General features: G+C 42.4%; 3 protein-coding genes and 1 long non-coding RNA gene across 4 annotated transcripts in view; 3 read left to right on the top strand and 1 right to left on the bottom strand.

The window, feature by feature from the left end:
- Positions 1-829: 829 nt before the first annotated feature.
- pabir2 (PABIR family member 2) lies at positions 830-10,593 on the top strand. Its single transcript, XM_064326247.1, has 11 exons — positions 830-1,420; positions 2,320-2,502; positions 3,064-3,142; positions 3,392-3,445; positions 3,917-3,960; positions 4,774-4,828; positions 5,950-6,051; positions 6,410-6,495; positions 6,794-6,858; positions 7,403-7,499; positions 8,113-10,593. Exons 2-11 carry the CDS (start codon positions 2,378-2,380, stop codon positions 8,246-8,248), a joined length of 843 nt encoding a protein of 280 aa, XP_064182317.1. The 5' UTR covers positions 830-1,420; positions 2,320-2,377; the 3' UTR covers positions 8,249-10,593.
- A 1,004-nt stretch (positions 10,594-11,597) lies between these two features.
- On the top strand, positions 11,598-17,982 carry LOC135250193 (protein FAM124A-like). The gene is made up of 4 exons (XM_064326246.1): positions 11,598-12,011; positions 12,793-12,827; positions 13,944-14,761; positions 14,916-17,982. The coding sequence occupies exons 1-4, from the start codon at positions 11,977-11,979 to the stop codon at positions 15,426-15,428; spliced, it is 1,401 nt and encodes a 466-aa protein (XP_064182316.1). The 5' UTR covers positions 11,598-11,976; the 3' UTR covers positions 15,429-17,982.
- LOC135250196 (uncharacterized) lies at positions 12,249-21,519 on the bottom strand. Its single transcript, XR_010328871.1, has 3 exons — positions 21,016-21,519; positions 14,914-15,052; positions 12,249-14,755 (listed from the first exon to the last, which is right to left on the bottom strand). It is a non-coding gene; the product is annotated as an uncharacterized LOC135250196 (long non-coding RNA).
- A 129-nt stretch (positions 21,520-21,648) lies between these two features.
- Positions 21,649-23,796, top strand: part of LOC135250191 (integrator complex subunit 6-like) — a 22,335-nt gene continuing 20,187 nt past the window's right edge. Inside the window, exons 1-2 of the mRNA XM_064326243.1 lie at positions 21,649-21,929; positions 22,047-22,124. Of these exons, the coding sequence (XP_064182313.1) occupies positions 21,819-21,929; positions 22,047-22,124 (189 nt within the window). The 5' untranslated portion in view covers positions 21,649-21,818. The remainder of the gene's footprint in view (positions 21,930-22,046; positions 22,125-23,796) is intronic.

The following is a 23,796-nucleotide window of genomic DNA, read 5'->3' as shown; positions in this document are numbered from 1 at the left end:
TATTTTTTGCAGTGCATTCTGAAGTGTTGTTACATCCAAAGACAATCCCCAAAAGGGATGAAAGTAGACTATTTCATGGGAAAGAAAGAAGATATTAACACAAAGTGAAGGACACATTATCACAGCATATTTTGAGGTTGGTTATTTGGTCTCTTTTTTGTTTTCCTCTGGCTAAAGAGTTAGAGCACCCCCTTTGAAAGGCCTCAAACACTGCACAGGTTTGTGCTTGTTTTGTGTTTTGGCTCCCCATAAGTAAACAAACTAATCTTATCAGGCAAATGGAGGGAAGCAAAGCAGCACTGGGCTCTGAAGACCGGTCTAGCCGTGGGATAGAGGTAATTTCCCACAGATGAGGTGAGTCCACTTTATACCCAGTTATGTGAGCTGCCTCACTCCTTTATGTTTCTTCCTTACACCCCTTACCCCTTTCTCAGCAATTTAGCATTGCTTTCTCCAGTGGAAGCTGGAGGAAATTTTGGGTAGGGGGTAGGGTATTCACAAACAGGTGCCCATACGGATACTTGAATACATGCAGTGATTTTTATTCTGTGATTTTAAAACTAGGCATAATATGTTATTAGAATGTTGAGAAAATTACTGTTCAATGTAAACGAATCATAATATGATCTGTAAGTGATATGATGGTAGCCTATAGCTCAAATGCAGTAGAACCAGTTTTGTTATATTTACACTGTAAACACAGATGCAGTGTTGGGATGTGTAGACCGATTAGGATGTGTGCAAAACTCCTTTGTTACTCTAGAATAATGTATAGCCTTTCACATATTTTGCTTTTTTGCACACCAGAGCAAGCCTTTCTTGTTGACTATATCGCTTCTGCAAACTTGTGCAGGTCAAGGTTGCCCTCTCATGGTCCAAAACTGTAAACTAGTGTTCCTCTCAAGTGTAAAATACACTGTTGTTGTCAGCACAGATAAAGCAAGAGAAAGAAAAATAAAGAATACCTTGCGGACATTCACAGAGCCTTGCTAGCTACTATAAGAACATACAACGCTTAAATGATTTTATTAGCAAGCAACGTTTGGCCGATGCGCATATTGACTTTAATCGGTGTAGCTATGTTTGTTCAGGGTGAACTGTGACATTTTGTTTGCATTCATTAACCATTTGCGTGCTACAACTTTCAATAGCCTACACTACATCATGATGAAATTGAAAACAAGCGCATAGTTTGAAGTTAACGATTAGCCTAAATGAAAAGGCGGGCATACTGACGTAAAAACCGTGCCCCTCAGGAAATCACTCTAAACTGTAGCTTCCATTGCCTTTCAAATTGGCACGCCGGCAAATAAAGACATCTTCATTGGGTAGCACTGCGATCAGTCAACCGAGCGGCGAAGAGAAGGGGCGGGAGTTTGGTTGTGTTGGATTTTTGATGCAGGCGACAGGCATTCAAGTGGTAAACAGAACATACAAATTAGAGAATCGGCAAGAGCGTTTCTACGTGATTTCATTTTATTCTCAGGCGACTGTTCGCTGTTCAGACGGAGAACGCGTAGGGATCGAACAGACCTTCGACCTTGATTGCATGGGGTTGCTCATCTGCATAATGTTTGGCTAGGGTAGACACTACTCATCTTCACTAATACGCAAATTTATTTTGAAATTCTTCAAAAGTAGCAAGCTAGCTTGTCAGAAACCGCAAACTACATTTAAATAAGGTTGTATTGATGTTCTCTTATTGCTATTGTGCCTGGTAACTTAGGCAGCCCAGCACAGAAGCAAGCTTTTGTGAGCTATCAATATTCTATTTGGTTAACTACTTGTTGACATTTAGGCTATCGGTCGTCTAAGTTTGGAAAATTAATGTTGGTTTTCGCTAGTTAATGTTATCCGTGTCGGTATGTGGGGCATACTTTTCAAGAAAAATATAGTTGCCCAGCGAACTTGCTACGGCTAAAGCAATAGTACGCAAATTACAGTAAATCCCAACCTAACTATTCGACTGAAACCGAAAGATTCGCCTCATATAGCTAGCTAAAGTTGCACAATATTGGCTGTTGACTGAGTAGGCTATTGACTATCGTTTGCAACATTAATTTACGACAGATATTTCTCGCAAATAGTGCTAGCTAGATAAATGACAAACAAGCATGGCACTTTATTTTCGTTTCACAGCTGGCTAACTAGCTAGCGAACCTACTGGAGCTGAAACGAAACTCATCAGACCCTATCTTCTGATCAGTCTTAGTCTTGTGGTAAAATATAGTTACATTTCAGGGGAAATCATGGAGACTCAGGTCTGTATCGATTACTTCGTTAAATTGTATCACTGACTTCATGCAGCTGCCTTCTTAGTTGTCACAGAACGGGCAGGCTACACTAAGTTTTGCGCATGTGAGCCCCATCAGTAGCTATGGACAAGTCTGGAGTAATGCAGCAGGAGAGCATGGAACTGGACCTAGAAATACCAGCATCTCTGACCCAAAGCGACGGGCACCTGAGACGAGCCAGCAGCGCCCCGATGATAAATGGCCTAAGGTTCTGATTTGATATATTAGCGGAAATATTTTGTCATTTCATGTGCACTTTCATACTTGTTCTAGACAGCCTTTTGATTTGCAAGTTGTTTTTCTATCGGCTTTATTTTGATTATGCATCAATCTCGAGTGCCCAATTTAAGTCCCAAATTAAAATTTGCACCGTCGATCATTGACATTGAGTAGGCTATGTGAAATTAAAGAACCCTCGCCCCCCAAATTATCAGGTCTTGCCTCCTCCTCAGGAGGATTTCCTTACAACTTCAAATGTATGCTCGTGCTCGCAGACAGCGAGTTGGTACCCTTTTCTGGTCTAAGGAATGTGAAAAATGGGGTAGTAGCATGAGCCGTCTTTATAATTTTGGCTTACAGATTTGTAGTAAAATGATCCCAACACGATGACCAAAGCTATGGTTTGCATAGGCTGCGATATAGACGAGTATTTTTGTTTAGAAAAACATCTGTTCTGTTCTAGAATGCATGCTTTCAGTTCAAAGAGGAATGATAAGTATAGTGGTGGCGGTTGCCTTCAAATCGGACTTTCTTCTTTTTTTTGCTTCAGTGACAACTCGCAGGTGTTTCAACGGGAGATTCTCCGAGTCCGAAGAAACAGCGCTACGGTCGTGAATCGTCCCTGTGTGGTATGAACCTTAGACACGTGTTGCTTTTCCTTGTCTTCAGTCAAATGCTCCTGTCTCTCCCAGCACGAGTTGCAGTTACTTCAACTGACAGAGTATCAACTCTGTCAGGAGACCCGGCTTAAAAGGAACGACTGCTATATACAGTCTGGAGATGCTTAACTGTAATCTGGTTTGGTTGAGATGTTGTGGTTTGCCATGTAGGATTCCTCGTTGTTTGTCTTTCCCTGTGTGAAAATGATTATTTTGCAGGTTCCTTCCTCTCCCATCCGGATCCCCAGCACCAGACTCCACCAGATAAAACAGGTGAGCTGCTGGCCCCAGACATGCACAAATCTTCACAGTCCCTGTACAGCTAAGAGTACCCTGAGAGCAAATGCATCTCCACTGTGGCAGCAGCCTTATGCTTTACAACATTACTTTTTTAATTGGCACTCTCAATGAATGTGGTTATGGTTTTTTTATTTTTAAAAAAATTATAAAAAATTTTATGAAGTCATATTGTCGGAAGCAAATCTCACAGTTGAGGAACAGCAGGTCCAGTTATAACGCAATTCTGTGATTGGTTAAACCTGAAGTCTAAATTCCAGCCCAGTACCCTGCAGTCAACCCCTGAGGTGGGGGTGTCTACTCTTATACGAAAAGGGCCAGTGTGGGTGCAGGTTTTTGTTTTAGTGCAGCATCAGGTGTCTTGGTACTGGGCTAAAATAAAAAATTGATTAATATTGGACTCAGCTGCACTAAGGCTTAATGTTTGTCGTCCCTGTGTATCTCCAGGAAGAGGGTGTTGACGTGATGAACAGGGAGACTGCTCATGAGAGGTAAGCAGCACTCCTTCTGCAGGTTTTTCAAACCTCAGGCAAGGATTCCGGGGACAAATGGGGGCCTGCATTTACTCTTCAAGGTGCTTTGGTTGACCCAGATAAGCCAACTTACAATTGTGGTTTTGAGTAGAGTGGAGGTTGTGCTGAATGCTTGTCATGAGTTCTGGAATTTAGTTTTTTCCAGTGGCAGACGTGGCACTAACTGGTTTGTGTTACTATGTGATTTGCTATGAGGATATATTATGTTTTAAGTGCTGAAAATTTTTCTTATTGAGTAATTATAGCTAAAGACTAAGACCAATTATGAGCATAAAGGACTCACATCACCCTCAATTCAGACCAATTAAAAATGTATTAAAATTGAATGTCATTCTCTCCGGTTGGCACCTGCACCATTAAGTCCTTATCTTTACAGTTTTTCTTCGGAACCATTCCTATCCTCAACAGCCAAAAACTAAAATGTTGTCTACAGCGGCCTGTGAAGTGCCCTGTAATGCAGGGGTATACAACTATGATTCTAAATGATTATGGATCTTTTTGGGGATCCATTCCATGTGAGCTAAATTGGACAGTTTGATTGACCATCAAGAGCGTAAATATTTATCAGTCTTATTGGTGAACCTCCATCACGTGGTCACCTGCGTTCATTACGCCTGATTAAATAATTGTACAGTTAGGGGTTTGTATTGATCAAAACTCCAGAATCAGGGCCGGAGCGTGCCCCTGCTCAAATCTATTCTGTTCTTGCAGAATGTCTTTTTTTGTCTCTTTGTGTCTTAATTGTAAGTGCTTTCTGTCTTTGTTTCTTAGAGAGGTGCAAGTAGCCATGCAGATGAGTCAATCATGGGAGGAGACCCTCAGTTTGGTAAGAAACTGTTCAGTTAGACACTGATCATTTCAGTTATAGCCCTACAAAAGTCCTAAAAATGCAAAAAATAAGATGCTGAGGTCTAGCTAGTTTGTCAGCTCCTTTACAGATACAGTAGTGCTCAAGTGAATCAGTACCCCACTGAGGATATCTTGACTTAAACATTTGCCGTGGGCTTTTTTCTTTTCACTGCTTCACTTGAGCATTCTCTGCACATGAGTTGGAAAATAATGTCTTTTTGCTAGACCTCAGTGTCATATATTTTCAGTGTGAGGGCAGCATTTTTCCTTTTCTTATGCAATTTTTTTGCTCCATGCAACTTCAGCAAGAACTTTTTATTGCATTTTTTTGACTGAGCACATTTATTTTCTACTATTTTAAACTGTTGAGGATAAAACTGCAAACAAGTGAATATGATAATCTTTTGCAGACTTTACCAAGAGTCTCATCATTTTGTAAATTCGACTCCAAGATTTGATAGGCTTGGGCTGTGCATTAACCGAGTGCTTTGATTTGTTATTTATTATTAATTTTGATTTTGCATGCATCTTCCCAGTTTATTTGTCTGAGTGTGTTTGGAATACTGTGCCATAGGGACTCTAGGGTGGTTTGACTTGCCTGCATGCCGTGGCCCCAGGTCTGCAGTAGTTCCCTTTCTCTGCTGTAGGGGAACAGGGACGGTTATGGACATGCTACAGTTTACCAAATGGAGTTAGCGGGGCCTGCAGTCTCTCGAGAGCAGGCTGAGTTCATAGTGTAATACTCTGGCACTCAAGGCATGTGGCTTGAATTTTAATGCTTGCTACAGAATGTAGAATCTGATCAGGGTTGGTGAATGTGCTGGCACTACAGCGGGTCCCTTTGTATTGTGAATTATGCTGTCTCTTGCATCTTTCACACGTTTACAATAGATCATTTACATGTAACTTGTGCACTTTTATACTCAGCCACCCTATTGCTGTACCACTGTGCTTGTTCCTGTTCTGTAAATTAAATTAACCATCTATATTAATGCAGATTTTACAGGGGACATTATGATTGACACTTTTGATGAATGCTCAATATGTCTTTCCATTGTGTATGGACAATAGTTGTATTCTTTCCGTTCCCATTATCAGAGAGATCACGACTTTGACAAGTCTTTGGCATCTTCCCCAAAACGGATCGACTTTGTCCCCGTGTCACCTGCTCCATCTCCCACCAGAGGGCTTGGGAAGAAGGTGGGGGCCCCTGTTTCTATTTCCATATCCCCTATCTCTGTCTCTTTCTGTGTACCTGTACTATGCTTAAAAAATGGTGTCCCTCTGTGTTTCTTTCAATCACAGTGCACAATCTCTCTTTCGCTCGTTCTCTTGCTTTCTTGCTCTCTCTCTCTTTCTTGCACTCCCTTTCCCCACTTTGATGTCCTGAAGTATTTCTCTTTTGCATTGCGTATTGTGGGTAAGTGAGGATTAAGTAAAATATGTTTAATTTAGATTTTTGAATCCAGCCGTTTTGACCGCTAATACTCTTGTGTATTTTTCGGCACTGTGAATACCTTTTTCTTGCCCTTCATTTGCTTTGCTTTTGGTTCCACAGCAATGTTTCTCTCCATCTCTGCAAATCCTGGTCAGCAGCAACGGGCTAACGCCCAGCACAGCACCCAGCCCCACCCGCCGATTTAGGTGAGTCCCTTCCACCCTCAGCTGGAGAAACTGGGCTGCCCCCATCAGTGAAGCAAAAAAAAAAGGTGTCACAGTTGATTATTTTCATGCTGGACTCTTTAGCAGAAATGTGTTATGACAGTTGTATGTATGCAGTAAGACGGCGAGGAATAATTTAGTCAAATATTATTTTTTTCTTTGGTGGCAATGCATAGTTCATGACCTGTTTGTCCTGTGTTATAACTGTTGGCTTGTGTTGCCATGGTGCTGTGTGTTAACCGTTTCTTGTGTTCTGCTTGTGCAACATGCGTCTGTCCAGCCGGAGGAGCCGGAGCCCAATCAATTGTATCCGCCCCAGTGTTTTGGGGCCAATCAAGAGGAAAGGTGAGTTTGCTCCCCGACACTTTCTGTCCCAGTGACGATCCAGTCTTTTGCCAAGATGCTAGAAAACTGTCGCAGTGATGAGAAATGAAATGTGAACTGAGAGTGCAAGTTGGCTTCAGGTTTATGTAATTTCCTTCCGTTTCAGTTACCAGTAAATCTGTTTTCATTCAGTTTCATTTTTGATATTCTTTTAAGCTTTTAAGCCAGTGGTAACCAGCCCTGTTCCTGGAGCTCTACCATCCTGTAGGATTTTATTTCAAACCTGTTTTGGAACATCTGACTACTAGTTAGCGACACAACAAGATCTCTAGTTGTTGAATGAGGTGTGATTGGTAGATCTCTAGGAACGAGATTGGTTACCACTAGCTTAAGCCATTAGAGGACTGTGACGGAAAGCTGTTGTCTATCTGATGTATGTATATTGTGGGAGTTGTGCTGTCTGTACAGGTCAAGTGGCCATTTGACTGACTGACTGGCTGTTTGGGATTGTGTGGTGGTGTTGCGTAGGAGAACTGTGCTGGTTTGACTCACCCTTGACTTCTAGGAAACATGGAGATAGAAAGCCAGCCTAAGAGACTGTTCCAGGGCACCACGAGCATGCTGTCCCCTGATGCGTCTCCCGTGTCAGAACACAGCTCCTGGTGAGATGCTGCTTGGTCTCTCCCCATGGCCATTGAACCTAGGGGGATAGACTGTTAAATTTTGCCTCCATGTTGGCCTAGCCTAATGTTAACCTGATCTGATGGAAAGCTTAGTTGGGGTTGCTTGTGTTGTCATAACTGAGCTGTTTTGTTATTATGAACTTTGAAATATGGAAGTTTAATCATATGATTGAGGATATTGGCAGGCCTCGTTCTCATTTAGCGGTAACTAGTTTTGTACATGTTTCGGATAGAGCTGATCCAGACACAAAGGAAGAAACGGCTTTTTCTAAATTTAGAACCAACTTTTAAAATGTTTATGCATCAAAGTATGAAACATAAAATTAATCTTCGTTTGACTTAACAGTATTTTTTGTTTTATATGCCTGTGTCAATTAATTACTATGTGAAGTGCAATTTTGTAAGACTTAAAAAGATCAGCAAATGACTAAATTGTCATTATTCATAGAGCCACAAATGAATAATTACAGTTTACAAATGTACAAATTTGTTGGGCCTGAATTTTGATGTACACAAAGCAAAATACTTGAACATAGTTTATTTTTGTATTCTGTCCACCCCTGAAACCTGTTGTTGAACCTTCTTCTGCCAGTTTTACCTCCGACCTGCTGGACGGCAGCCTCAGCAGTGTAGGATCCTCGTCTGGGTCTCTGGCCAAGATGGAGGCCACGTCTTCCTCCCCCAGCAGTTCGCCTTTTGGCCCTCTCTGGGACATCTCCCCAAAATGACAGGGGGATTCAGGATGGGAAGAGGCGTGGCAGGGATCAGGGACTCTTTCAGTGCTTTTAGGCTTTTGGGGTTCTTTACTTCACTGAGATGGGACAGTGCATTGATAATAATCGAATGGAGAACTTGGGAAGGTGGAAATTGGTCATAGTGTGAATACTGATCTGAGATCAGTTTAACCTTTTAGGCCATAATGGGTAGGATATCGACAGGGGAAACCTGATTCTAGATCACCACTCCTGCCCCAAGACATGCTATGTTTTTTAGGCTTTGGAGCTGGAGTATGTGAGGATACATGGCTGAGTTACCAAACAAACGTTATGGAGAGGGTCGTCATTGGCTGCCCTTTTTGGACTTGGACACATGGGGCGTAACCTCCTTCATAGATCCCAGACTTCAGCTTCCCCACTGGCTCACAGGGTCTCCTCATGTAGACTGCAGATTAAATGGGTGCTGGGAATTACTTCTCCCTTCCTTAAGAATTATGTTTTTTTGTTTTCTTTTTAAGAGTTCAAGGTAAAAGATGAACTGCCTTTATAAGGATTTCATGTTCTTCTGGTATACCTGCACAGGTTTCCTGCAGGTATTGTGTGAATGGATTTAACTTATTTGCTCATGTGTGTTTTTGGTAAGAATGTCTATATCATCATATATTATTAACATTACTGTCTGAGTACCATATCAGCTCTGAAGTGATTGCTGGCTCAGTACAGGAACAGCAAAGTGTCATTCACTTCTGATGGGTTTACAGGAGTCTGTGGGCCACATCCATCTTTCTGAAATGTGCACTTGAGAAACCAGGCCTGTGTCTTTGGAGAGGACTGGGGTAATATGGTCAGTTCATGTTTGAATAGGCGTGTTAACTGGTCCTCAACTGTTCAGCTTCTATACAAGGCAACGCAATGCGTGAGGTGGCCAGTTAAGACAAGCCTGAGCTCCTGCTGTTCCATGTGGGGGAGTAAAGGGGGAATCGTGGCGATTTCCACTCATGCCAGGACTTGACAGCTACGGAGGGGCCGTCATGCTGGGGAGATGACTGTAAACATTGCTGCAAATTGTGTCGGACTTGAGATCAACCACAAACTTTGCTGAAGTCGCTGCTGTTTTTCTCCAGAGGGAATGGAAAAGAATCACTTGATTTCCATATTTTTTCATATTTACTGGATTATCCTTTTTTTTGTTGTTGTTGTTGTAGCCGGCTGTTGAAACTGTCTTAAACTTTTACTATTGTAATATGTCATTAATGAAAGCCCTGCATGGCTTGTTAAAGGCTTGACACTGACAACAGCTAGCTAATGACTTTAAAGTGAATTCACTGTAACTATGGAAACAAACATAGTGAACAGTGCTCTTATGAGTAAAATTGGTCTTATTGGTGTATTGCTTTTTCTGATGAAGACATGGTATAATTGATTCTCCTCTTATCTGGGACCTGCTGGAGCTAGATTCTGTGGCTCTGCTTTATTGGCAAGAACTGTGTTTGCTCATACAGCTGTACAGACTGCATGGATATTGAGACTGCAACAAAGGAAGGGAGGGGTTCATTCCAAACATAAACCACATACTCTAAATAAGTCCTGTTTCAAGTGGCATTTTGTTTTTCAGAGGAGTAACGCTGTCTTTTGCTGATTCAGCAATTCTCTGTGCCGTTTAAGAGGTCCTTGTAAAACACACAAAGTGCGCAATTGTAATTGTGTGTCGAAGGGAGAAAAATCGGTCAAGCTGAGTATTTGAAATGCTTTTATACAGCTGTTGTTTTGTAAGCTGACTGCTTATGTCTTTTACCCTCCAAACAATATATATGGGTTGGTACCTCGATTTCACTCTTGTATTTTCTTTGTGCGCATAAAGATTGTAAAGTTATGTTTTTATAATTATACAAGTTTGAGGGAGGGATTTTCTCAATTTAATTTTATAAAGGAAGTGAAAATGTTTTGATGCAGCTGTAATTACTTGACTTAACAAAAATATTATTTGTATGTTTGTAATCAGTTTGGGGGAGAGTACTGTGGGTCCCTTGCTGTGCCATTATTGCTGGAATGTTCTTTTTGTTCCTTATTTTTTTGGTCCTGTGGACTTGCTCTTTGTTTATTATACTGTACATTTCTAATTGTGTTCATTAATTGTTAATCTGTTGTCCTGAAACCGAGACAACAGCAATGATCTGATGGGACATTTTGTGTGAGTGTGTGCGAGAGACTGCGTTCATTGGCTGTCAGTGAAGCTGCTTTTTGTTTGCTTGCTATGTCCCAGAGGGAGGGGAAACTACTGTTTCTCTCTTTTTTTTCCTATCAATTCTGTCTGGGACAACAAAAAAAAAAAAGAATAAATTATTAGATGTACAGCACTTTGAATCCATGGTGTTGTTTGTTGCTCCTGAAAGATGTAAAGTACTTGTTTGACATTTATTATACATTGATCGTTTTTTTTTTTTCTTTTTGTTGGTACATCTAGCCCATGCATTTGGGAACTTCTTCCTATGTAGCACTCAAAAGAACTGTCACATATAATGCACTACACGTATAATGGCAGTTGCATATTGGGGGAAAAACACCAGGAGAGCAAGAATTGTCAGTACTTTAAAAATGTTAAAATCTGTGAGGAGGAACTCAAGAGCTTGATCCATACTTGCTTCTGGCCACAGTTAGTGGAAATCAGTCAAACTATGTAGGAGTAGGGAAAAATGTGTCCAGTTGGCAAAGTTGTAGAGCATACGTTAGAATAGGAGTTACGGTGTGTGAGATATAGCCTTTTAATGTGAAAATTTGGATCTTTAATTATAGCACCACCACATGGCCAACTGAAAAAATAATCCCTGTGTCTGAGTTAGCACATATCTGTTATTGGTGAAAATTTTATGTCTCTAGCATTTACTATCTTATGGGTATTTGCCAAAAGATGGAGGAAGGACCTGAAGAATAATTAAAAATAAACCAGCAGAAAAACAAAAGGGTTCCAGCCCTTTGTTAACTGTTGCTAAGTGCTGTAGGGCATTACTTACATTTAAGAAGTAATATTTTGTCAATTGCAGTGTGCTTTGCTGTTTAAACCTGTTGGCTGCAGAACTGCATCGTAAGTGGAACAACTAACCCAGGCTAGATCATATAACTGAATAGCTGTTCCAGTTGCAATGCAGTTCTGTGGTCTAGACTAGGGGGTTTAAACTTGGTCAGCGTTCGGTACAGCCTACTGCAAGGCAAGGCTAACATCTACGGACAATTCTGGAGTCTAGGAACATATCAACATGCTTCAATGTTAAGATGATAATTATAAGCACCTTAACAGCACCTGTGGATGGTGCATGCCATGCTGATTTGAAAGGCTAATCAGCCCACCAACTATAATAAACGACCAAGAGCAGCAGAGTGTGAATTTAGTGTTGATATCCATTAACGTGCAAAAATAGTCTCCAAGTTTTTTGTATACATTTTCTATTGGCCTACTCAACGTCACGTTCGTGTGTATTTTCCTCGTCGGATAGATTAATTGATCAAGTTGGGCGGGGTCTCGAAATGTCCCACGTGGGGACGGCTGGCTGGAGATGTTGGCGAGATTTCTATTATAGCTTACTGAATGCCTAACGCGATCGCTGGGTTGTAACTGGACAGTGCACAACTATCCGCTGCATACCGTGGAATTAATTTAAAAGTTTAAAGTTCCTTTATGAATAGATCGAGATTAGAACACCTGTTCGTGATGTTCTGACAGGCAAAAGGTGGAGCATGACTGTATGGATTATTTGCATACAGAGAGCAGTCCTCGCGAGTGAGTGATTTATTTTTCTTTCATTGTTTTCCCGGTAATTGTCTTTATGCCGAGGCTATGTCAATTTATGATTAAAATTTACAATGTTCGCATTACCTTAATACGATAAGACAAAATCTAATATATTTTTTAACATTAATACACCTTTTCGTGATAACTGATATAGCCTACGTTTGCAAAGTTCATATCCATTATGAACAATTATTCAATTCTTAGCCTGATATCACGACGAAAACATAATTTTGTAGATTTTTTAGTTGTTCATTGCGATATGACTATACAGAAAGAAGCTAAACTAAGTGAAAAACAAACAACAAACAAACAATACATAAATGACGAATAAATTAAAAAAATAATAATAAAATGGATTTCCATTAGCCTTTTTCAAACCATCAGCTCAGAATATTTCTCAGGAATGTTCTGCTGGTCTTCCCTACAGAAGACAATAGCTTTTATATACTTGTCCTGAGTCCTTCTCTTGGGACAATGGGTTATGGTTCTTTTCTTAACTGACTGACAGATCATTTACCCCCACGTATAATGAAACCAACTTGTCCTTCGCCTTTTCAGTTTCTTATCAATAGGGCTGAATGGCCGTAACGGCTGTGCGCGCACCCGCGGGGTGACTCACCAGGGTATCGTTTTGTTTTGTGATAATCCTGCCACGGAAGCAACAATATTTTTCACAACTTTTAAAAAAAAATTTATAAGAAAATTTTATTTTGCTCTTTATAACAACCCTTTGTGGGCTACTTGATCTCATACCCTGTTATTACTTTAGGTCTGAGTGGAGCCAGATGTCCCATGAAAACTACTGTAAGTACTACATAGATCAGGGTGCACATGGGTGCTGTGGAGGTTATCAGGACAACAGATGAAAGGGTGGGCATATCTGTGGAAAGGCATTGTAGTCACTCTGTGTGTGTGCCAGCTTTGCATGACTCGCAAGCCTGGGTCATGTGTGGTGGGTGTCGGGCATTCCAGACGCCACCAGTACTCCACAGGCACAGAGGTTTAAGGAGATTTAAACGTCAAAGCCCTGTGCACAGGCATATAAAAAGAGTGTGTTTGTGTGTGCCTGTTTGTGTGTGCCTGTTTGTGTCAGCGTGTGTGTCGGGGGTGGGGTTGTCAATAGCAGACTAGATTGCCTGGGACTGAAATGCTGAAAATCTTTCATGAAAGGGGAGGGGTGGGTGGTCTCTTGGGGCCCCTATGTATTCTAGTTCTCATTCCAACTGTAATTGCAACTTTTTAATTGTAACAATCTGTTAATTGTTCTTAATTAAGACATTGTTAATCTCTGCTGAGAGGTGGTTTTCCCTCTTAAGGCCATATGTTTGAAATACCAATGTATGCTTTAAAGAATAGTTGTGACTTGTCATTTGCTTCAGATTACTATTACTGGGGAATAGTGGAACTGACTGCCCTGGGCCCACGCAGGGACGGGGTGGAAGGGTGGGGCCTTAAAAGGCCTGGACTACAAAGGGGAAGGGCGGCCACAGAGACTGCATTTGCACACAGGGCCCAGAATTGTGTGTTACACCCCTGGTAGCCAGTCTGTGCATCTGTCCCCAGTGAGACCATTAATGATTGAGCTGGTAATGCTGTGAATGTGTTCAACAGTTTAACCTGAATATAGGCAAACTAACTTCTTTACTACAATACACTGGCAATTACTGAGACTTGGTTTCAAAGAAAACACTGCCTTCCTTGTGAAAATCCAGGAAAATACATTTTGCATGACTGTGGATTCACCTTTGTTGTTTACATTCCTGAATTGTGTAAATGTTTTTTTTTGTTGTTGTGCAAATTATGAGAACAGCCAGCATTAGTTAGCATATCGGGGTTGACTTCAATGTCAAAACAAATCATGTGACAAAAACTCCAAACATGAAGGCCCCTCTCTGTGTCTCTGCCTGTCCCTGTGTGTGGCTGCAGGGTGGGGGGCTGCGACTGACTGGTCTCCGGGTGAGGGGAATCCGCAGGCCCCCCTGGTGACTCTGCACCTTCTGGCCAACCCGGGCTGTGGGGGCGAAATCCAGAGGATGACCAGAGTGGTTCTCCAGGCCGTGGTCCCGCCCCCAACCCCTCCAACGCTGGTTTGGGTGTCGGAGTGTGAGCGGCATCGAGAGGCTCCGCCCATCGAGGCCACGCCCCCGGGGCTCCTCCCTCAGCCCGCCCTGGCGGTGGTGCTGTTCCTGCGGGAGGAGGAGGAGGAGGAGGGCCTGGGGGAGAACAGGGCGCTGACGTTCCTGCGAGCGCACATGTCCCGCCCGCCATGGCGGTACCACCACACCGAGGGCCTGGCCCCACGCCGGCGAGGGATCCGCCCCTACCAGCCGGCGGGCCAGGACTTCTACAGTCTGGGAGGGGCGCGAGACCTGCCCCTCTGGGCAGTTCGGCAGGTGCACTACGGGCCAGAAGCAGTGCGCTACACCCGGTACTGTCGGCACGCCTCCTTCCCCCTCGCCGCCGCACTGTACGCCACCATCCTGGGCCGGGGGCCAGCCGTAGAGCGGGAGGGGTTCGCCTGCTTCGCCCTGTTCCGCCCCCGCCCCGGGTGCGAGGTTCAGCTGGCCCTCAAGCGCCTGCCCCCCGAGGCGCACCCCTCCCGCCTGCCCTCTGCCCTCTTGGAGTTCAGGGTCGACGACCTCCAGCCCCTTCGCCTACATCTGCCTCACCCCTGCACCCCTGTCGGCGCCCTCCGGTGGCAGACACGGGACCACGATGGGAACAAGATCCTGCTGCAGGTTCAAAGCACTTTTCAGTTTTTCATGAAATGGAATGTTCATGTGTATTACATTAATGCGTTTGTGTGTGTGTGTGTATCTGTATGTGTGTGTGTGTATGCGTGTGTGTGTGTGTGTATCTGTATGTGTGTGTGTGTACTTGTCTTACTCACAGGTCAGAGAGCTCTCTGCTGTGGAGTGCTGGAGCAGCCCTGTTTCCCTCCACTCCTCTCTCAGCTCCTCCAGTCCAAGCTCCCTGTCAGAGGCCTTCAGATCACACACCTGCTCTCATGACTGTGGTCAGTGCCGGACCTGTAGGTGCCAGAAAGACAGAGCCAGTGGGTCTTTGTGGGACAGCTCGTCCTCTCTGGAGGTCCTACGTGGTGTATCTTTTACCTCCTCTTCCTCGTTTTCCTCTGGTTCCCTGGGTTCCCCCTCCTCCAGTTCTGTCTCCCCCCACTTGGAGAATAACCTTCACCCACTCCCCCCATGCTCCTATAAGGCTGCCCCCCAGTCGGGCTGCCTCCCCCAGGGTCACCAGAAACTGTCCAGTCCCAGGCTTCAGAAAGGCCATAGCGCATTCAGAAGGGTGTTACCCTCGGCAACCAGCTTCCAGCCTATCCAGGAGCAGAGGGCAGCGTCCCCTTGTCTGTCGCCTGGCTACCACTCAGATGAATTCTACATTTAACCAAGAGTGGGGGTTGGAAAAAGTGCAAGAAAAAGCAAACTGTATTCTACAGAATGGAAGAACATGGGACACTTTCTGACAAAGTAATCTTTACGGCAGTTACCTAACATCACAGGCTTGTGGTACTCTGCAAGTATATAATTTGTCCATTGTGGTTCATATGCCCTCACATACTGTGGTGAGTTTGACAGAGTGAAATGACAGTTAGTCATTTTCTACAATAGTATTAAAAATAGTGTAGGTAGCCAAAATGCAATATTGCTATTAGTCGCTATTAGTAATATTGCTATTGTTGTGAAAATGAAAGTAAAACAGGGCGGTGGAATACAGTACCTCCTCAAAGTGCGTATTCCATATATACATCTTTTCTAACTTTAGAGCTGCAGAGCAAATATGGATTCATTTTTCCACTTGAATGTTCTATTGCTGGAGTACAAATGGCAGGAACAGAAGAATGCCTCATGAGGTCAAACAACACTTAATAAAATGTGTGGCTCGTGAAAGGTGCTTTTTGCTGGTTTACCTAATATTGAAGGGAAAACATTCTATAGCACGTGCCTGCCACACTTTTGGCTGCCCCCCCACCCCCACCCCCCCCCCCCCACACACACACACCCACCCAAAAGATTCAAGTAGATATCTGTAGTTATATGTCACTACTCAACAGTCTGAACTTTACTATCCTATAGATTTATATGGCCTGTATAAAAACAATACTGCTTAAAAGAAAACTACGACCATATTTCTTTGAACCAACACCCTCAATTCCTGAAATGAAAGCATCCTGTATGAGCTGAGTGCGGGGCCCATTATATAATTGTTTACTACCCCCTGATGGTCATTTAGTGGTATTACTAAGTAAATCTAAATGTGGTATGGATGGGTTAGGGAACGATAAACACCATAGAAGTAAAAGCACTTTCAGCATTACCTCCAAGCTCTTTGAGTCATTTTAGAGTTTTAGGAAGCAGACTGTGGCACATGCCTAAAACTGATATGCCCCCGAGATGATTTTTAATTTTTTACTACCAATTTATATGTACTGAATTTGAAAGGAGTACATACTCCTAGCCACATAAATACACATGAACAGCTACAGTACACATACAGTAAATGTTTTTATTAACATTGCAGTAACAATAATCAGGATTATTGACTGCTAACAAAACACAATCTCCCAAAACACTTTACTCATATTCAGGGATGGTGACTGGGGCAAGTATATGCAAACACAGCGGGTTTTGTCCCTTTTGAGCTAGTAGTTTCTTCTACAGATAATGCAGTGCAGTAAACATTCTGAGAGTTTCTTTTCTTAGCTTGATGGCATCACTGATTAACTTCCTCAAAATATAATCCGCTCAGGAAGCTTCTTTTCACGTGTAATATCCTGTTTGTTTCATTGTTTTTAAACTGAACTATTCTGAAAATGTGATACCTATTTATACTTTTCATATTAATATGCTATAGGTTTTGGTTAAGTACCACCAGACCACTGTTACGAGTTCAGCCTGTTATCGCTGGTGGATATGTGAGCTCTTCTGTTTGTCCCTGCATAAAGGCAGGACCAGAACTAAGACAGAATGCAAATGTTGGCTACTCTTGCCAGGAAGCCACAAGTAGACAGGGAACTGTACTAAAATCAGGCTGTTTAGTACTGTGTTGATATGCTGTGCAGTGTACTGCATTCTTTGTGTCTTACATCTGTATATTTTATGTTGTCAGGGACTTTAGACATCTTTAAAAAGTCAGAAATAATGACGTGGAGCACATGGTTACTGCAAAGAACACAAAACGGCTGAGAAAGAAAATTTTGGAAAATGGCTCCAGTGCCATACTTATTAGGTGCTTGTACAAATGGCTGGGAAGAAAGCGGACACAGCTGTGGCTAAGCTGGAACATCCACTATAACTAACTGGCCTTTTCATGAGTAATTCTCCTCTGTTTGGAATCTACAACTGCGCATCTGCACCCATACAAGAACTGCAACTGAAGAAGAATGTACATTCATCCAATGCACTTGCCCACAACCAAGTAACTACTTGGCACACAACAGACCACACGCTACAACAGGAGAGTTAGCGGCAGTTAGAAGATAGGGTATCTCCCGTGAACAACAGCTAGTAGCTTGTCTGTGCCTGGTGTGCAACAGCTAATGCAGCAGTAACCCTGGTTGACTTCCTACCCCTATTTGGGTAAAAGCCGATGTGTCCTGCCATAGAGGTCAACTTGTGTCACAGCCCAGACCTGAATAAGTGAAATCAAGGTGAAAGAGCCCAGCCTTCACTTATGACATGCAATATTGCCACCTCAGCCTCCTATATGCAAACATTCTTGGATAACATGTACATGTGCGCTCTAAGGCACATTCTGCCTGGCCTGAAAGAGAAGAATGGCAGGTATGGCAGGTGCTTTGTTTGTTTTTTCCGTCCACATGACTACCAACAACTTAGCTGCTGTGCCAAGCTGAGATCCCTCTGACCTTTGAACTTGAGCGGAAACTCATAAGGGTTTTAAAGGGTAAGCACCTGTTGGCCTGCTCACTGGCATAGCATGCTCATGGGTAACAACAACAAGGGGCAGTTCAGAGCCAAGGTCTGTGCCTCTGGTGACGCAGAAGAGTGGATGTCTTTTCCCAAAGCCACGTAGCTAATCACGTGAAAATGTTTATTTGATTAAATGTTTTCATGTTTTCGGGTGGTAACAGATTCGCTGTCTCTGAATTGTTTAACTTTAATTAACTCGCTTTTGTACCCACGTAGTATAGAATACTTGTTAATTATGTCTCCTCGAGCAAAGCTAACGTTGATTTTGGGGTAGTCCTACTTATTAACTGTGCTAAGCTGCATTACATTGCATTGGCTGGCTATATTAATTAACTAGTTCAAGATGATAGCTCATAACAGCTCTAAGCCAGCAAATGTTTCATAAATGGATAGTTGGTAGTGAATACAATGACGCGAGTTAAGGCTAGACTGCAAACCCTAGACCATAAACGCTCTTTCCACAGAATAATTACTGCTAGGTCAGTGCTAGCAGCAGTTAAACAAGGGGGGTGCCGGGATACGTGAGAGTCAGAAAATTGCGCCTGAGCTGTCAATGACGTCATCGGTACACGACGCACTTTTCTATTGTTACTGTCCTGCAGAATACGAACAACTTCACACTTAGCCTGCTTGTTGGAAAATAAAGATAAGTGTAAAATTGACCATAATACATCAGTAAAAAATAACAGAGTGAGGTTGTAATAATTGCATTGTGATTTTTAGAATGCTACATTAATTACATCCACAGGATTGTAGTTTTCCAGTCTCGTATGTGGGCTGTTTTTGATTGGCGGATTTTCCAAATTTGAAGACGTCCAGCATGTGCTAATGCAAACGATCATTTGGCGCCTCAGATATTCAGTGGTTATTCATAAATCTCTGATTAGAGTCTGATTTAGACATGGTACGCTATTGCATAACTTGAAGAATCTATAAATAGTAGTAACTAAATATGATCATACGCTATTATCTTAATCCACAACCTTAATTAAGTACGTGGGCTACATATATTGCTTCAAATGATATAGTTGGCTGTTGAGTGCCTCCCTAATGCCGGCGAACGGTTGACAAAAATACTATTAAAAATATGACTTAAGAAAGCAAATTGTTTTTCATACAGGGTGGAGCCCATCTCACTCTATCTTCAAGAAAATTACATTTGAATTAAATGACATTAACAAAATTAAGATTTTTTAATTCTAATCTACGCCTACTTTTGATTCAGTTGCAGAATTAATTTGGAGGTTACCAGTTAAATAACAATCACACACTAGCAGATGAATCCTTGTTTTTACCTGATTGCATTGTATGTGGAAACTGAACATTTTATATAATTTTATGGCAAAAATGTTTTAGGCCCAAATTCCAGGTCTCATAGTTGAAAAAGAAAGTAACTGCTCCCCTCCAATAATTACTGAATTTAATGTGAGGGACAAAGTGATGCAAAAAGGAATCAACAGCTGAGAGGGGTGATTCATTTGTAAATTGCCAAGATTGTACAATATGGGATATTTCTCTGCTGTCTATAGCTCATTGGATTATCTTCTCCAGAGTGTACCTTTACTGGAGAAAGATTTTGTAATCTTGTGCCCCTGCTCGCATGGTATCTCAAAATGCAAAAAGCACAAGCGATGTCAAACTGTGACCAGCAAGACAGGTTGTTGGGTTCTACTTAGAAGTAGCAAAACACACATACATATCTATGAATTCAAACCGAGAACAATTAAACACAACTTTACGTAAGGCAGGAATACTAATGTAAATTCCACTTGTCATATGTAGGTGTGTTTGGAGTTTAGAACCCTTATGACCTGCTCCAAAAAAATAAAAAACTGTAATCTAACAGAGCTCTTAGAAGTTTAAATACCTGTTTAATTCTACACTAAATGGTTCTGCTGATATGCCAAATAAAGGGATTACCAAGTGTTAAACACTGTGGTGATGGTTTTTTCTTGCTCAAAGGGAGAGCAGACAAACTTTTCTCCTTATTAATTTCCCCCCCACTTTATTCAGACAAGGGAAAACAGTGAGGGTAACAGAGGTGTGATATACCCTGTACATGTACCATGCCAGGGAATGAAACCCCCAGCCACTTGGGAGGATATTTATATGGGTTATAAGAGCAGGATTCCCTACAGGCTACCCACATGGTCTTCTCATGTGGTTATGTGGTTGTGCTGCGAATGATTGCTTGAGATCTGTGAAAATTTTACAATCAAATGCTTGAACTGATTATGAATATCAGTAGAATATGGATTTGCTGAGCTTAATAAACAAATAGATTGCAGCATGTAACTGGTGCAGACAAACATGATTGCAGAATTTCATGCCATTGTTATTTATTTAGTTAATGAAATGGACATACTATGATTTCATGTAAACATTTAACAAGGTAAATCTATAAAGCTTAGAAAACTCAGGATTAAGAGAGAAAATTCCACTTGGTGCCATCTTTTTTAAATACTTTTGATACTGTGGTTAATTTAGAACAAATTAAAATTCTACCTGCTTTGGAGGTCAACTTGGACAAATGTGTATGCTGAATAAACCATTTGCATTTTATCATTTCATATATTTTTCACAAAATGGAACTGTAACGACAATATATAGTAGTCCAAACTCTATTTTGTAAGGCATTTAATCATGCATTATCTCCGTAGGCCCAACACGGACCAAAGAATGCAACAATATTTTCTTCAAAAACAATCTGCTACAGAATGGGAGGTTCTGGCTGTTACTTTTGTTTACATGTTGCTCTGAAAATGTCGGATCTGATGACTTCGTGTTCCTACCCAGAGTCGACGTGTTAAAAACTTGTACGTGCAAGTGCAAACAACACCTCGGACTCTTCCGACACAGACGGGACGGTTGGCGGTTTTCCTAAGGTTCAACTAAACAAACACTGACCCAGGCAGACAGTTTTGGTAGTCTCATCACAGTATTATCCCTGTTCCAAAACAGGCCGACTATTATTTAAATAAACGATGCCACACATTTTGGTCACCATTTGACATATGTAAAATAAACATAATTTCTTTACATACACGACGGTTTCCCGTCTTCCAGCAAAAGCTACAGAAAACCCGACAGGGAAGCCATGTTCCGATGTATTTCCCGTTTCGACGACGTACAGGATCGCATTCAAGCAGATGCACTAACATGGCGCTTCAAATGTGCTTGCTACAAAGAAGATAACCAGGAAGGGAGGGTTGTAGGCTGTGCGCGATTATTTTAATAACTGTACCGTGAAAACGGCTCCCCACCCCCACTAAGACAGTCACACGAAAAGAGGGGGGTTCTTTCAATATACTCCGCAAGATTGCAACACAACTCATGTTCAAGTTTCAGTGGTGGTCAAGGCTCCTTTAGTTATTTAGCACGCGCATTTTGGTGCTCTCCCATGGGCGCTCAGGACACATCTACAACACGTTCATGTTACTCAGTTAATAATAATACACTATCGCACAAACCCTCCACCTTGCGCGAAGGCAAGGCGAAAATGAACAGTAGAAGGGCGAAAAACATTCACAGATCATTGCATATTTATTCAACAGAGAGGAGTGGCCTAAGTGGGAAGGCTCAGCCAATACCATGATGGCAGTACATCGAAGGCGTTTCGGTGCGTTCGGAAGAGAAGTTCTCTATCAGCGCGAGCCCCAGCAGCGCTCAGTAAAGACAGATAGAGAGTCAGGCGGCGGTAAGGGGTGGCTGTACGACCCTCTTTTGGGGGGGGTCTGATTATAAAAATATATACACACATATATACACGCCCAGGCCGCGAGATAGGTCCTATGCCGATATTAGGTCTTTTTAGTAAGCATATAGCTATATCTCTACAATTAAAAAAATGCCTATTTTACTTTTCCTGATAGACACGTCCGCTTCTATGAATCAGCGCACATATTTGGGTACGACGTATCTGGACATTGCTAAAGGCGCGGTTGAGATCTTTATGAAGGTAAAGAATAATTTTACCCCGACTTTTTCAGCATACTTTTATTGCCTTGTTGGAGCTGAGGGTCCCTTATTTAGACTCAGTCGAAATTAACGTGTATTGTTTCGTTTTCTTTAACAGCTGCGTGCCCGAGACCCGGCTAGTAGAGGCGACAGGTACATGCTAGTTACATTTGATGAGCCACCATACGGAGTTAAGGTAAATAAATACTGTTAAATTGTGTTTTGATGTGGTTGAATCGGAAATATATTCTGACAGTGAGACTCTACTGTCCCTCTGGTTCGTAGCTGCGGGTTTTGGCGGCCTCCCGGTGGCGAAAACAGCTAATTTTTGTTAAAATATCCGCAGACCCGGAGAAGCGCAGCCTCTGAACATGGCGGACATTTTGCTTTTGTATTGAGAAAGCTCTCGGCAGATGAGATGGAGGCGGGGAGATTTATTATCATTCGTGACGTCACGCAAACGTAATGACGGAGTGGCTCGGCCTGGATTGGACAGTTGGCCTGCATCTCACCCTGTGCCCTCCTCTAGCATCCGTTTTGTGGCTTCCTTCTGCTCTCCCCTTGGCCAAATCGGACCGGCCAAATTAAACAAATTTGGATTTACTAAAGCATTTTTCTTTATACATATTTCATCCCAGAATGTATTTAACTTCAAATATTTTTTTAGAATGCCATTTTCCTATTCTTATTTCCTGTTGTCCCCCAGCCAAGTGCCCCTTGTAAGGAACTAACTTCCTGGCCCCCAATCCACACACATATTGCCATCCCCTCCTACTGTCCTGCCCACTTAAACACTTGAAGTGTGCACCAGAGAGCAGTCCAACAGGATACATAAACAAAATTCATGACCTTGCTAAAAGTTGAGCAAGAGAGGTGGCGAGGGACGTGTACTGCCAGCATTATGTAAAGTACGCAGGGGTGTATTTTGGGAAACCGCACTGGCACAAGGTAAATGATAACCGCACGAGTTATCAATGAAGAGTACGTGAGACTTTAGCCCGAGGCTCACTCATCAGAGAACAGGGTGTGTGTTACCTCCGCACAAACGGCGGAGAGAAACATGGCACACGCACGCCCTAATATCAGCTGCCATTTCTCTTAGCACTCCTGATTTGAGGCCTCTCCGAGCCCAGTGTTTATGGAGCTTATCCCCACCCTGCTGCATGTAGGTACTTAGTTATGTGACTCATTAGGTTTCATTTTTATTATGATTTCTGTACTTGTTCATCCAGTTATGTTCAGGTTCAGTGTATTTCACTTTAATTAGAATACATTCCCTATAGCTGAGCTTGCATTGCTCTGCATTCCAAGTTATGGAACGCAGATTTTAATGTGTCATAGTGTTTTCAGAAACCTTTATTTAAACTGGGATATCTGCTGATATAGATACACTCAGGCATGTACCTCCCCGTTGCGTAACTAAAATTACACAAAAGCTCACAAGGGCAACCCTGATTGATAATTTCAGACTGGGAACTGGCCCTTTGGTGTGATGAATCCTACATCCCTCTGCCCTAATTGTTAATACCATGCCACATAAATACAGATGTAGCCTAGTGGTGTAGCCTTGGATTTTTAAGAGATCAGTTAGTGGTATTTTGTTTTGGATATGTACGTGTCCAATATAGTGTCTTATGTATATTGCAGATCTTCAGAATGTATGCATTAATGAGTGCCAGTGGCAGTAGGTTGTGTGTATGTATGTATCTATGCATGTATGATATATGTATGCGCGAATGCTGATGCAGCGTGATAGAGGCCTGTACGGGCTATTTGTGAACGCTGCAGGGTGAGTGGGTTGGAGCAGTGTGGCTTTAGCGTTGCAGCCCGCCATGTGCACGGCCCGTAGCGGCGCGGGGAGCGGCGTG

The sequence above is a fragment of the Anguilla rostrata genome, chromosome 3 (assembly GCF_018555375.3).
Source record: "Anguilla rostrata isolate EN2019 chromosome 3, ASM1855537v3, whole genome shotgun sequence".
In the NCBI taxonomy this organism is placed as follows: Eukaryota; Metazoa; Chordata; class Actinopteri; order Anguilliformes; family Anguillidae; genus Anguilla; species Anguilla rostrata.
The sequence above is the reverse complement of the archived record's forward strand: the minus strand, read 5'-3'. Positions and strand labels throughout refer to the sequence as shown.

Excerpts from the sequence above, each read along its gene's own strand:
- LOC135250193 (XM_064326246.1), top strand. The coding sequence starts at position 11,977 with ATGGATTATTTGCATACAGAGAGCAGTCCTCGCGA. Across the intron at positions 12,828-13,943 it reads GATGTCCCATGAAAACTACT|CTGCAGGGTGGGGGGCTGCG; the intron begins GTAAGTACTACA and ends CCCTGTGTGTGG. Across the intron at positions 14,762-14,915 it reads GGAACAAGATCCTGCTGCAG|GTCAGAGAGCTCTCTGCTGT; the intron begins GTTCAAAGCACT and ends TCTTACTCACAG.
- pabir2 (XM_064326247.1), top strand. The coding sequence starts at position 2,378 with ATGGACAAGTCTGGAGTAATGCAGCAGGAGAGCATGGAACTGGACCTA. Across the intron at positions 2,503-3,063 it reads CCGATGATAAATGGCCTAAG|TGACAACTCGCAGGTGTTTC; the intron begins GTTCTGATTTGA and ends TTTTTGCTTCAG. Across the intron at positions 6,859-7,402 it reads GGGGCCAATCAAGAGGAAAG|GAAACATGGAGATAGAAAGC; the intron begins GTGAGTTTGCTC and ends CTTGACTTCTAG.